Source organism: Haliotis rubra, unplaced genomic scaffold (genome assembly GCF_003918875.1).
Source record: "Haliotis rubra isolate DU_JTF1 unplaced genomic scaffold, ASM391887v1 Scf104, whole genome shotgun sequence".
In the NCBI taxonomy this organism is placed as follows: Eukaryota; Metazoa; Mollusca; class Gastropoda; order Lepetellida; family Haliotidae; genus Haliotis; species Haliotis rubra.
In genome coordinates, this window is record NW_025764937.1 from 336,883 (window position 1) to 351,779 (window position 14,897).

The 14,897-nt window shown below is 41.1% G+C and overlaps 1 protein-coding gene across 1 annotated transcript in view; it reads left to right on the top strand.

Annotated features, from left to right (window-relative positions):
• Positions 1 to 4,063: 4,063 nt before the first annotated feature.
• The window catches only part of LOC124274066 (ATP-binding cassette sub-family B member 6-like), a 38,844-nt gene continuing 28,010 nt past the window's right edge, over positions 4,064 to 14,897 (top strand). The window contains 2 exon segments of the mRNA XM_046709394.1: positions 4,064 to 4,203; positions 12,905 to 13,449. Of these exon segments, the coding sequence (XP_046565350.1) occupies positions 12,956 to 13,449 (494 nt within the window). The 5' untranslated portion in view covers positions 4,064 to 4,203; positions 12,905 to 12,955.

The following is a 14,897-nucleotide window of genomic DNA, read 5'->3' on the forward strand; positions in this document are numbered from 1 at the left end:
ATTGGCTGACACATGTCATCGTATCCCGATTACATAGATCGATGCTTTTGATGTTGATCACTGGATTGTCTGGTCCAGACTCGATTATTTACGGACCGCCCCCATATAGCTGGAATATTGCTGACCAACCAAATGCATAAGCGGATCCAGAGGGGGTTGGGGGTGCAGGGGTGAATCCCTTCCCCACTCCCTTTTGTCCTGAAAGTTTATTAAATGACCATTGAAACTCTTGAGAAAACGGGTGAAAATGAAGTGTGCACCCACCCTTTCTCAATAGTGTTCACCTCCTCTTTCTCCAAAAGCTATTTCCGCCCCTGAAATTAAAAGTCACAAATTTACACAAATTTTCTAAAAAAATGTGTGGGTCGCTTAAACGAAATTGAATGTAAGTTCTAACTATAGTTATTGCGTAGTTGATCTACATCCACACAGATAAAGAATCGTTCTTTGCATGCATTCAGAAGGATCCCTTCACGATAGTTTCATTGTGACCATACAGCTCACATTCCGATCACGAGCATATCACAGATCGCGTGAGACTTCATGCGAGAACTCACCTCACGCAATCACGACAAAAGTCGACATCATATACACGGTTACATGAGAAAGTAACATGCTGTGCAGAAGTGAAAGAATGGTCTATTTCACTTTACTGAGGAGGCGACCAATCTATATGATCTAGGGATTGTATGGTGGGTTTCTACAAAAATGATACCCGGGTCCCGATAATGCTTGAGAAATGGCCATATACTTTGGTTTGATGACACTTTCCTGTATAGTCCTACATGCTTGTTGTGAAAAGTGTTTAGCCAGTGTATCATATGTTATATTTTGGGATTACACTTTCTCAGTAAAGTACGGATTAAAGGACTTTTGTTATTCATTCCAATCCGGGATTCGAATCCACACTTTCAGGTACCTAATCGCCAGCACACGAAATCGGCGATCTAAACCGCCATGGCTCCCACAAAACTGAAGTCTGACAACTGGTAGTCAAGATTACGTACTTTGTGTATCCCTTGTAGGGATCGTGTTCATTCCTGTGCCATTGCTGATTGTAGTACTATCGTTAGGTTGAGTCCCATCAAAGAATCGAACCCACACTCTAATCGCCAGCACACAAAGTCAGCCATCTAACCCATTAAACCACCGCGGCTACCACAAATGGAGCCGGACAACTGGTAGTCTAGATGACGTACCCCACTCACAAGTGTAACTTGGTACGGCTCTCACGGACGAAAACTATGAATACACACGATGCCTTTGTAAAAGTGGTCAAATGTAACACATGCTACATTTGGGGTGGCAATTTCTCAGTAAAGTACAGATTCTGGTATTTTTGCAAGCTTAAGCCACATCCGAGATTCGAAGTATCACTCTCAGAGTCAGGCACTTAATCGACAGCACACAGATTCAACTATCCACAAAGATGGAAGTCGGACAACTGGTAGTCCAGATCAGGTACTTGTGGACTGACTGACTGAGTTTGGGTTTTACGCCGCTTTTAGCAATATTCCAGCAACTTCACGGCGGGGGACACCAGAAATGGGCTTCGCACATTGTACCCATGTGGGGATTCGAACCCGGGTCTTCGGCGTGACGAGCCAACGCTTTAACCACTAGGCTACCCCACCGCCCTAGGTACTTGTGGAAGCAACGGAGACAATAATCTCCGGTATACAGTGGGCTCAAGTTGGCTTGGGTTTTTCTTGCTTTTCTACCTCTTCTTTGTGTGCTTGCGAGTGCTATTTGAACAGAACAGATCTATTCCAATTATGTTACCTCGGTCTAAATGTAATGTATAATGTCTAAGTGAGTTTAGTTTTAAGCTGCACCCAGCAATATTGATTGCAACAGCAATGATCAGCAGCATGATTTGTCTTGACCAAACAAACCAGTCATTGGCATCATTGACCCTTGAAGATCTGTGTGAGAATTGATCTTCAGCAACCTATTCTCGTCGTAAGGAGCGACTGACGGGATCGGGTGGTCAGGCTCACTGACTTGGTTGACATATGTCATCGTATCCCAATTGTGTAGATCGATGCTCATTATGTTGATCCCTGGATTGTCTGGTCCAGACTCGAATATTTACAGACTGCTGCCATATAGCTGGAATGGTGCAGCGTAAAACTAACCTCACTCACTCACTCTTACGACAAGTATGGGTTGCAAAACAGCAATTCTAACCCGGAGGTTCATGGGTCTTCTGTAATGTTGTCAACACGGAAGTCGGAAGTTTTGTCACAATACGTTATAGCCATATCAGCCAAATCTGCAAACAGGCGTACTTCCATATCAGGAACATTGCTCTAATAAGGAAGTATATAAACACACGTGTGGCTGCATCACTCATCCAGGCATACGTTTGTTGTGCCACATACGTGTTATCCCGTCTGGATTATTGCAATGCTCTCTTGGTTGGGTTACCAAAACAACGAATTGCAAAGTTACAGCGGGTACAAAATTTAGCTGCTAGAGTTATCTCTCGAACCGGCAAATATGAGCACATAACTCCAGTTCTGATGCATCTGCATTGGCTCCCAATAGTCAAACGGATAGAATTTAAGATTCTTGTGCTTGTATACAAAGCTTTTCACCGTATTGGCCCATCATACATCAACGAACTGATCCAGTGCCATCAACCCTCCCGTTCCCTACGTTCTAGTAGTGCCCAGTTACTAGTTGTGCCACGTATACGAGGACAAAGACATTTGGAGACAGATGTTTCTCAAAAGCAGGTCCTATGCTTTGGAACAACATCCCATTGGGCATTAAAAGTGCAGAGAAAATCTGTGCATTTAAGAGTATGTTGAAAACATTCTTTTTCAAATCGTGTTACAGTTCTGAGTAACTCTTTCCTTGTCAGACTCATACGAAAGCGCCTTTGAGCAGGACTCATCTGGATATTGGCGCTATATAAATCTCTATATATTATTATTATTATTTGTTGGTCGAGTACGTACGTAGTACACATCGGCATAGTTATGTACGTAACCGAGTATTTAACGCGAGCCAGCATCTCTGATAGTACTGTCCTATTATGGACACCCTCTACTAGTCTCATCAGTTTCGTGCATGACGTTGGCAGAGCTACAGATAACATTTTGGGTCATTGAGTTATGTACTCGCATGTGTTAATCTCAATAGGGTATCCCAATTTTCCTTTGAGTAACCAAATAAATTTTACCCACCTCACTCCAACTCATTTGAGTATTTTGCCATTTTCCATTAATTGTAAACATATAACAAAGTATAAATGTTGGTTTATGTGTTTGTTATTTTTATTTGATATCTGTAATATGAGAAACGATAAGAAAGACTGCAAGTTGCCAAGCTCATAGAACCCCACAATATACCTCAGTTATTTTATCTATTTTGTGTGTATTTATGTGAGATCAAATTTATTGATATTTAGCATTATTTACACAAATTCAAGCAATAGACTAAACAGGAATTGACTTTTCACCAAAATATTTGCGTGATTTACGCAGATACGTGGCTTTTCTGTACTCGACGTTGGTTCGGTGTCCCTGAATGTCAAATGTCCTACAATATGGTGTCCAGAAATGGGAAACGGCCATTAATAATCACCAAAATATCAACAACAAAATTAGCGACCCTTTGTATAATGGAGCAAATGCGGTAATTGTTACTTCACTGATTTCAATGGTCTCAAAATCATAGGCGCCCGACTCTGATATATTTATAAGCATGACCTATATATATATAAGATATAAGATCAAAATCACCATGCATTTAAACGTGAAGATATTACAAAGTATATTAATTTAAATGTAACTGAAATCGAGAATGCTTTAGCTATGTTGCATTGTGTTGATCGTTTGAATTTTAATTCTTAAGTTTTGCATATTTTGCAATAAAATAATAACTTTTTTTTAAAACACGTTAGTCTTGTTTCGTTCGCTGAAAGAAGAGTATGTTGAGAAGTCATGATCCTCACAGCGAACAACGGATTATATACACTATATATGTAGGAGCTTGTCGCTAAGATTTCAAAGGGACGCAACTCTAATAGTATATTCTAAGGGAGACAATCGTGGTCAACACTCCGTTGGGAAAACAAACCGGTGTGCGAGCTGTATGTATCTCTTTATACTGTAGACTGACAGGTGGTTGTATATAATGGTTCGCCTGTTATGACTGGATTGGTCCACAGGTTTCTCTAGCTGCGCTGAAAATGTAAGTTGTTTCGTCTCACTCGCAGCATGGCTTTTGTTTACCTTCTTGTTTTCAATGTGGGGTCGTGATCGATGAGTTACATTTTAACCCGTGCTAATTTGGGTTCGCTAATTTTAATTCACTGTGAACCAAACGAGGGCGTTCTCCTGTACTTATATAACACGGGTAGAACTCCCGTCATTCTTATCTTTGTGGAAGAACAACTTGATCCTGCTGGTGGATGTTATCTAATCATCTCGCCGCGTGGGTTAGATCTAGATCACTGTTGCGGTTTTCAAAGTCTGGTCATTTTCTGGAAGGATCTACTTTCACCCTGTAGCTGTGAATAGACTCATGCACAGTCACGGTTTGTATACTACAGAGATAAGGCGAAGGACAGAGTATCTAATAGAGGAAATGTTGGACAGCACGTCTTGTCTCAGAGAAAGGTCAAGTCTTGAAGATCACTGTCTTATTCTACTACTACTAGAATACTAGGTTAAGCCTCCACTTGACAATTGGACATTCTGTAAGCACAGTTCAGTCCACGTGTGCGCTGGAATCTTGGATGTTGGTGGTAAACATGTTGCTTTGATACCAAGATATTTTAACATTTTTAAAAGAAGATTGTTTTCTATGTTGTTTGTAATATGTGTATACCTGTTTTACTTCTGAATTGAAATTCACCTATAGGCACTTTGGTAGTTCATTATCATAAATCATTTTTAACTTTTGTAAATAAGATCATATAGATCTACTCATCATAAATATTACTATTTTTATTTGATAATTTTTGGGTTTTATATTTTAACTGTAGGCAATCATGGTGATGTGTTCACGGTGTTCACTGACTAAATATTGTGATAACAAAAATACCTCATGACTCTTATAATATATGAATCTCAACATATCTAAGCAAAAATGTCAAATGCATAAAAATTATGAACATACAAACATACTGACTTGTGTACAATCTGACATATGATCTGATTCACGAATGTCTGTGCTCAAAATGATCTTCACTAACCCATGTTTTTCAACTGGTGGGCAAGTGGTCATGCTTGCGGAATTGTTTGATGTCATCATATCTCAACTGTGTACATCGATACTCGTAATATCAATCACTGGAGTGTCTGGTCTGGTCTGGTCTGGTATGATATTTATATTTACAATTGTTTATTATCTAATTCCAGTGGGGTGTATGAAGAATAGTTTTGGGGGAGCCCTTGGAAGAAACTGATAATGGAGTTGTTTTCTTTTAGCATTCACAATATTCATGCATAGATATTAGCACTTGCCTGTTTGCCCAGACTGGTTTTGTTGATGTTGAAACTACAGACCTAATACAACAATACATTGGTATTGCTGTGGATAATGTGATGGGCTGGTAGACTCTCTTGGTTAATTTGAACCCTGGTGCAGCTGTCATATCGCTGTTGCATGACAACAGTATTTACAACCACTGTACTACTGTTTAGGTCAGCACTAGTCTTCAGTATCCTGTCAGAGCGACTAATTCAGGACAGCCATCGTCCATCAATGTGAGACCATGATGGCTTATTTTAATCCACTGTGTAACAAGCGAGGGCGTTCTCCTGCACTATGTAGCCAAGACATATAAGACTTAATGGCAATTATTCATATGGTACTAATCTCCATTCTTAATCCTCTCCACCACTGCATACTCCCTTGACTTGTCAGCCAACCCGAACCACTCTGGCACCTTCATTAATTACTGTGTATTACGTTGTAACCTTAACTGATCATAACCCTTGGCCGTGTCTTTCATCACATCAATTGTTGAAGGCTTTGCAAAGTTCTGCTTCTTTATCTGTCCATTGTTGTCTATAACTGTATATGTTCACAATCACATGCTGTCAGGCAGTCTGCACCTGTATGCTATGTAGTGAGTGAGCTTAGTTTTACGCTTTTGGCAATATTCCAGCAATATCATGACAGGGGACTCCAGAAATGGGCTTCACACATTGTGCCCATGTGGGGAATCAAACCCGGGTCTTCAGCATGATAAGTGAATGCCTTAACCACTAGGCTACCCCACCGCCCCTGTATGATATGTAGGGTATCCTGCTGGCTGGACTTGTCCCATTATAATAAAGTTGTAATCACTACTTAACATATTTCTTAATCTAATCTGTTCATTCTATAATCAACTAAAGAAGTTAGGACTCTACATATTTCTTCGTCTTCGTCAACGTAAATTCTGAGCTAGTTCCCCTGTGGACATATTGGCATTGATAACCCCCTGCTTGTACTGGGACGGGGATGACAAGAGAGATTGGGTGTTTCGACTGCCAGAATTCGTTGGTGCATGTCATGATAAGGATGCTCATTATACCAATCACGGGAGTGTCTGGTCCAGACTTTGTTGGCACCTGGAACACTGATCAGTTTGGCGCTAAACAAAACCAAAAAAATACTCATAATACTTAATATTGCACTGGGGCGGTGGGGTAGCCTAGTGGTTAAAGCGTTGGATCGTCACGCCGAAGACCCAGGTTCGAATACCCACTTGGGTACAATGTGTGAAGCCCATTTCCGGTGTCCCCCGCCGTGATGTTGCTGGAATATTGCTAAAAGCGGCGTAAAACCAAACTCAGTCAGTCAGTCAGTAATATTGTGCTGGTAGACCATAAACGATAGGTCAGGATCTCCCATCTCACTCAGTGTCCATTCTTATTAAATCAAAGTTTTTTTGGCTCTCAAAGTGATACTTTTTCAGATAACAGTCAGTGGTCTAGTAGACCTACTGTGATATTATCAGTTATCATATCCACGGTTATCAGTCCATGGTTATGTGAATGAATGGCAGTTACTGTGATTTTACACATCTTTGATAACAAAAAGTAATAAAATGTTAAAAATGGCCCAATTTGAATTCCCACGCTTAGTTAACAACGGTTAAAGGGATTGAAACGACACATAAGTAAGAGAACAACCTAACTGCTATATACATGATATTGATTCTGAAAAACAAACCATAGCTCATTCATGACGACAAAGGTTTAACAATACTCTCCATATAGCTGTATATGTTATTGTTATGTTGTCATATCGCCTGTCAAAAGGTGACATCTGTTGTATATAGCTTCATAGCCTCAGCCTCATCTATACACACAAATGGATTATTAATATTCTTAAATAAAGAGTAGTATCTGGCACATCGTCTAATACATCAAATCTAATAAATTAGTATTTTCATATTTATTGAGTCTCAAAATGAAGGAATTTGAAATGAATTATCTTGTTTATATGTGAGTGTGGTTTGTATGCTGGATTTTGCAATGTGGCATCAGTGTCAGAATAATGGAGACTAGAAATGGACACTTTGAACCCATGTAAAATAACTATGTTAACGTTGTGTTGACAATTTTTACCTAAAAAACCAGAGGTTTATCCAGATAAGATTTAGCTCATGTGGGTACTGTACCCAATGTATTTTTGGGGAATGGATATTATGAATGTTGAGTGGGTATTTCATTTTCCGTTACCCACTGCTTTCAAACGTGCATATTTCAGACATTTTACTCACCTAAGTACGTCATTGAGTAAGTTTACTAAGCAGGTATGTTCTGCCTTATGTCATACCTAATCAAAACCAACTTAAATATAATGGAAATGATTTCATAAAAAATCACTCATCCTATACTGACAGTACAACACTAGTCCTATACGAACAGTACAACTTGATAGCAATTGATGTCTTTTTCATTACGCACATGATTTTTATAAATATGTTCCGTACGCATATGTTTTAAACTTTTTGCGTATCTAACATTTTAAAGGCGTAATTGGTACGCAACAATTATTTTTCACTCTCTTGAAAGAAGGGGTGCACTCTCTTGAGATAGGGGGGCTGCACTCTCTTGAGAAAGGGGGGTGCACTCTCGTGAGAAAGGGGGCTGCGCTCTCTTGAGAAAGGGGGTTCACAGTACACTTGTCTCAATGGTCGTTTAATAAACTTTCAAGATGGTGTGTGTGTTTGTGTGTGTGTGCATGAGTGTGTGCGTGCATGCGCACCTCCTGCACCCCTCCATCCACCTATGGATCCTCCTATGATGTCACAACTTAGTGGCCATGGCCTAATATTTTGCTTGACATGACTGTAAGCGTCTAAAGTGATATAAGTTAAAGGTCACATGCAACCAAAAAATCAAACATAATTAAGACACAATTATCACTTCTTCATGACATATAATATGCATTGCTGATTATGAAAAAACAAATAAACAAAATTATAAGCGTATAATCGCAAATCAAAAGTGCAATATTTTGTACTTGGGTTTACCTCCCTCGAAACGAAGCAGCCGGGATACCGAACCCAGTCAGAGCGGGTGGGTGTGCACTCAAGTGTAACGGCTGGTTCATTAGCAGATGCCGTCTTCACGGCTCATTGTGTGTGTGTATATATAGAGATGTTGGGTTTTGTAAATACATGCTCATTTTTTGTGTATAACATTTTGCAATCAACAGACATCATAACATGTCATGTGTTCAAGTATCACACCTGCGTGTCTGTGTAATTACATAATGTGACAGAGACCGAACTCGGGCATTTTGTTTATGGTGTATAGCCTGATTGGTGTTAAGTTCAAATTGCATGTGGTCAGTGATCGCAGTTGTGTATTGAATATTGTCATTAGCAGACAGGCAGGCAGACACACAGGTGTCAATAAAACAAGACATTGAGTTTTGTCTGTGACAGCGACATATCTATATCACAGTTAGAAATCCTGTCAACGCTAAATAATGACATTGCTTTAAAGTATCGAACTGAGAAAGTGACTCGGTAAGAAGAACGTGTGGTGAAATAGACAAATGAAATTATATAAACAGTTTATTTACTGTCATAACATATAAAAGCTTCAGCCTGTAAGATATCAACAAAACATTATGAAAATAGCTCACACCAAAGCCTTCACCGAGTATTCACCAGACAGCTAGCTTCCAAGTTGCGCGAACCTATTTCACTGCGCACGTGCTATGAGCGCAGCCCAGCTGTTGAAACCCGTATTCCCCAGAAAAGTCTGGGGAAAATTAGTGAAACGTTTGAACTCCGATTTCGCGCGGTTTTTTTCATCGCGTTATTTTTCAACTTTATAAGTTGAATTTGCATTTTTGATGATTTGTTTCGGTAAGTCCATACCGAAAGGTATCAGAATCTGCAAAGTTGTGTTTTACGTTGCATGTGACCTTTAAGTAACTGCATTGCTTGCATTTTTTTCCCATTTTTCATATCTCGCTTTGATAACTAACAGACAAGTTTAAGTGACAAACACTCTTTCTTTTAAAAACATCCTGAATGTTCCATTCTAGTGACCATGAATAATGAACTGAATTCATGGAGGCATATGATTCAGGTCACCGAATACGTGAGTCCATTGAAACAGTCGTTGTCAAAGGCGAATTATTTTTCAGGCCCATAACTAAATGATGACTGCTCTGTTATGATGTTGTATTATCAAAGTTGTATTAAGTCACGTGTATTTAGTGCTCTCTGCAGAACAAAACCTAACTCCAGGAAATTATTGCTACAGGAAGCAAAACTAAGGGTGTCAGTATTTTTCTTAACTTAGCGGATAGAGTTTTGGATGATCTTTCTCATGTTATAGATCTTTCTTTGACATTTTACCCATCTGGATTTTTTTCAATTGTTTGAAATTAAAAATCCAAAAGATCTAACATGTCTTTATTTTCTGTTAGCATTGCCCTTTGAAAAAGACCAGAGAAGACCCGGGTTAGAATTGGTCTTCAGTAACCCATGCTTGTTGTATGAAGTCGACTATGTGGATTGGGTGGTAAGACTTGCTGACTTGGTTGGCATGTCAATGTGTCCCAGTTGCATAGATCCATGCTCATGCTGTTGATCACTCGATTGTCAGGTCTGGGCTTGATTATATACAGACCGCTGCCATGTTGCTGGAATATTGCTGAGTGCAGCGTGAAACAACAAACCAACAAGCAAGTGTTCAGTGTTAAGCAACAACCAAAGCAAGTGAACCTTTGAAAAAACAGAACTGAAACTTTTGTTGTGGATCATTTTTTAAAATACACTCTTTTTTATTAAATGAGATGCTTAACACTTTTTCTGTCACATTGTCTTAATAACATGTTATTGATAATATTTCAAATATTTTTCTCTATATGTGTCACATTCATGTGAAAAGAACTTCCTGATAGATAATAAAGCATTATCTGATTTACCTTATCTCGTATATCTGAAATATTGCTTTGTCAAAAACTAAAACACAGATATAATATTTTGCAATGTACATGTATATGTTGAGTGAAAGGGACTAGAGAGGACCCTTAAGGTTTGACTGTTACCATCAGGACCAGCCATGTGAAGCTGATTCTTTTTCTCTAATAAGGCTTGAGGTGACAATAACTGAAATTGACACTAATGAGATGAGATTTCTTTCATAACCAGTTTCTTTTCTGGTGTATAGTATGACCTTGCCCTCAGTGTGATGAATGTGGCATGAAAGAATGACCTCTTTTTGTGACATCTTTTTTTAGGTAGTTATCAGTGTGTTATATTAACTGTCGGTTTAACAGGGTATTTATGGAAATGGCATTTAACATGTTTAAACTATCCTTTCTCAAATATTTTAGAGTGCCTGTCAACATGCATATCACAATGACCATGATGGCTGTTGATGCATAGTATGTTGGTGTAAACACTAAAACAACTGGTTTTGCCCCCTAATCGTAAAATCAATAACTATTACCATGGTTACATCCAGTGGTGGAGACCGCCTCCGTGGTGTAGTGGTTAGAGCATCCGCCCGGATAGCGGAAGGTCGCGGGTTTGATCCCCGACCGCGTCATACCAAGAGACGTTAAAATATGGTACTTGTTGGTCACTGTGCCTGGCGTTCGGCATTAATGGGTACAACAAGGACTGGTCGGCTCTGAGTCAGTATAATGTGTCTGAGTGGGGTATTCATGCTTCACTGCGGCATGGTATCTCAGTGGGCTGGCACTATAAAACCAGCTTCAGTCTGGGCTAGTACAAGCAGCTGCACATACACATACACACGCATGCACGTCGTCATATGAGCAAAATATTCTCAAGCACGACGTTAAACCCAATTCACCTCACCTCACCTCCAGTGGTGGATTTAGGATTTTGTGAAAGAGGATGCTGAAAATTTTCAGTGGAATGAAGTCAGCTTTTGCCATTAGTCCGATGCTTAAGTTAAGTTTAATTCTGTTGAGTCCAGTAGGGTAAAAATGTTAACGCACATAACACAAATGTAACCTGAAATTATGCTAAGAGTCACGTTTGGATTAGTAAAATAGACAAAAATGTTCGACACACACAGGGAGTGGGGTGAATTGGTGTGTGAGTTTTAGTGTGTGTGTGTATTTCAATGGTACTAATATTATGGTGTTGTTGGTTTTATGGGGGTTGATGTGATGATAGATCCTATAGATGTGATACAAACCATTTAAATGTTGTAGTTTGTTGAATTTCATTTAAAGTCTAATGTGGTAAATGCAGAATCCATTTCAATAGATTCAGTGTGAATGAACAATAGGGCTGGGATGATTCACCGATGCACTGATACATCACGATACATTTAAGTTTGATACAGCTATTGTATCATCGGCTGGTGTATCGATACAAAGCAATGCACAACTTTTTTCAAAACAGTATTGTCTTAAATATCTTAAAGTACTTATTTAGAGAAAAATACACAAGTATGATAGAGTTACCTGTTTGTTTGTTACAATAGTGTTATGGTTAAACACAAATACCTTGAAATAATTCATTTTAAATCTTGATACCGTGTCATTCTTTCAAGGTGTATGTATCGTGATATGTATCGTACCGCAGGTAAAATATCGTGATACATATCGTATCGTGACATGGTGTATCGTCCCAGCCGTAATGAACAAAGGGTTGAAAACTTCGGATGAGAGTATCGTTGATAGTAACTACAATGTAATTGATTCATTATATAGACTTCTTTGAGTGGCTTTTTTGGGGGCGGTGGGGTAGCCTAGTGGTTAAAGCGTTGGCTCGTCACGCCGAAGACCCGGGTTCGATTCCCCACATGGGCACAATGTGTTAAGCCCATTTCTGGTGTCCCCCGCCGTGATATTGCTGGAATATTGCTAAAAGCGGCGTAAAACTAAACTCAGTCAGTCAGTTGAGTGGCTTTTTAGAAGTTGGGACGTACTATATTGAACAACCTTATGGATAACAACGTCTTTTATTTCATGAGTGCGACAGCAACGGTACAAGAATCTGTATCAAAATATCGCACTCAAGAAACAAAAGAAGTTGTTATCCATAATGTTTGTTCAATATACTTATGCAAACTTCTATCTTATTTTCTGTGAAAGAGATCTGAATTAAACTCAAGAAAATACAGATTGTTTTGAATATTTTGTTTTAGTTGTGTTTGTTTGGGGCAGATTTTAAATATTCTTACAGATTAGTCTGAAAATTGATTGATGAGGTACACATATGAGACTACCAATGCCCTTTTGGTATAGGGATTCGGGGGTTCTATGAGGAGGGTATTTGGGGTGTGTTCGTGTGGTGGATAGTTAGTGCTTTGTGTTTTGTAACCCTGTTAAGTCACATTTTGTTTGCTGAAACGAATATGAAAAGACACCACTCTCAGACTTGATGTCAAATCTCATCAGTTTCAGTTAAGGATAATCATTCATGACATCTTTTTACTTCCAGATATAGACCGGCTGTCTACCAGTGTTATCTCCCTTGAGTGAGCCAGTCAAGATGCTGTTCTGCCAAAACAACACGCTGTGGACGTCCGTGTGGGTGGACGAGGGAATCAACCAATGTTTCTTCGACACGGTATCCGCTGGTGTTCTGTTCATCATCATCATGATATGTGGTCTGACTCAGTGTCTCTTCTACGGGCGCTACGCCACCCTCATACAGCCCCGCCGCATCCCCTGGTCGGGGTGGTACGTGGTACAGGTCCTTATCACCGCCCTCATGGCTTGTGAGTCCCTGCTACACATGATTATACAGGACACCTCCCTCGGACAGCAGTTGTATGGCTATGAGATTCTGACGGCGATGCTGTTGCTGTTTGCATGGATTGTCTCCCTTAGATTAATGAGCTTGGAGAGGAACTACGCCTTGCCGTCCATACCTACGAGAGGCCATGGACTAGTGCTGCTCCTGTTTTGGTGTCTGGCATTCGTCAGGGAGAATCTGGCGTTTGTTTCATGGTGGAGTCATAAATGGTGGTGGTACATGGATGGGTGAGTAGTGGTGGGACATGGATGGGTGGGTAGTGGTGGGTGAGTAGTGGTGGTACATGGATGGGTGAGTAGTAGTAGGACATGGATGGGTAGTGGTGGGTAGGTAGTGGTGGTACATGTATGGGTGAGTAGGGGTGGTCCATAGATGGTTGGGTTGTGATTGTCCTTGGATGGGTGGATGGTGGTGGTACATGGATGGGTAGGTGGTGATGGTCCTTGGATGGGTGGGTAGTAGTTGTACATGGATGGGTGGGTAGTAGTGGGACATGGAAGGGTGCTGGTGGTACATGGGTGGGTGGGTAGTGATATTCCATGGATGGGTGGATAGTGGTGGTACATGGATGGGTGGGTAGTGGTGGTATATGGATGGGTGAGTAGTGGTGGTGCATGGATGGGTGGGTAGTGGTGGTACATGGATGGGTGGGTGGTGCATGGATGTGTGGGTAGTGGTGGTGCATGGATGTGTGGGTAGTGGTGGTACATGGATGGGTGGGTAGTGATATTCCATGGATGGGTGGATAGTGGTGGTACATGGATGGGTGGGTAGTGGTGGTATATGGATGGGTGGAGTAGTGGTGGTACATGGATGGGTGGATAATGGTGGTACATGGATGGGTGGGTAGTGGTGGTGCATGGATGGGTGGGTAGTGGTGGTACATGGATGTGTGGGTAGTGGTGGTGCATGGATGGGTGGGTAGTGGTGTACATGGATGGGGGTGGGTAGTGGTGTACATGGATGGAGTGGGTAGTGGTGGTACATGGATGGGTGGGTAGTGGTGGGATGGGGGTGGGTAGTGGTGTACATGGATGGGGTGGAGTAGTGGTGGTGCATGGATGGGGTGGGTAGTGGTGTTCATGGATGGGGTGGGTAGTGGTGTACATGGATGGAGTGGGTAGTGGTGTACATGGATGGGGTGGGTAGTGGTGTACATGGATGGGGTGGGTAGTAGTGGTTCATGGATGGGTGAGTAGAGGTGGTGCATGGATGGGTGGGTAGTGGTGGTGCATGGATGGGTGGGTAGTGGTGTACATGGATGGGGTGGGTAGTGGTGTACATGGATGGGGTGGGTAGTGGTGTATGGATGGGGTGGGTAGTGGTGTACATGGATGGGTTGGTAGTGGTGTACATGGATGGGTTGGTAGTGGTGTACATGGATGGATGGTGGTAGTGGTGTACATGGATGGATGGATAGTGGTGCATGGATGGGTGGGTAGTGGTGATGCATGGATGGGTGGGTAGTGGTGGTGCATGGATGGGGTGGGTAGTGGTGTACATGGATGGAGTGGGTAGTGGTGGTGCATGGATGGGGTGGGTAGTGGTGTACATGGATGGGGTGGGTAGTGGTGTACATGGATGGGTTGATAGTGGTGGTACATGGATGGGGTGGGTAGTGGTGTACATTGATGGGGTGGGTAGTGGTGTACATGGATGGGGTGAGTAGAGGTGC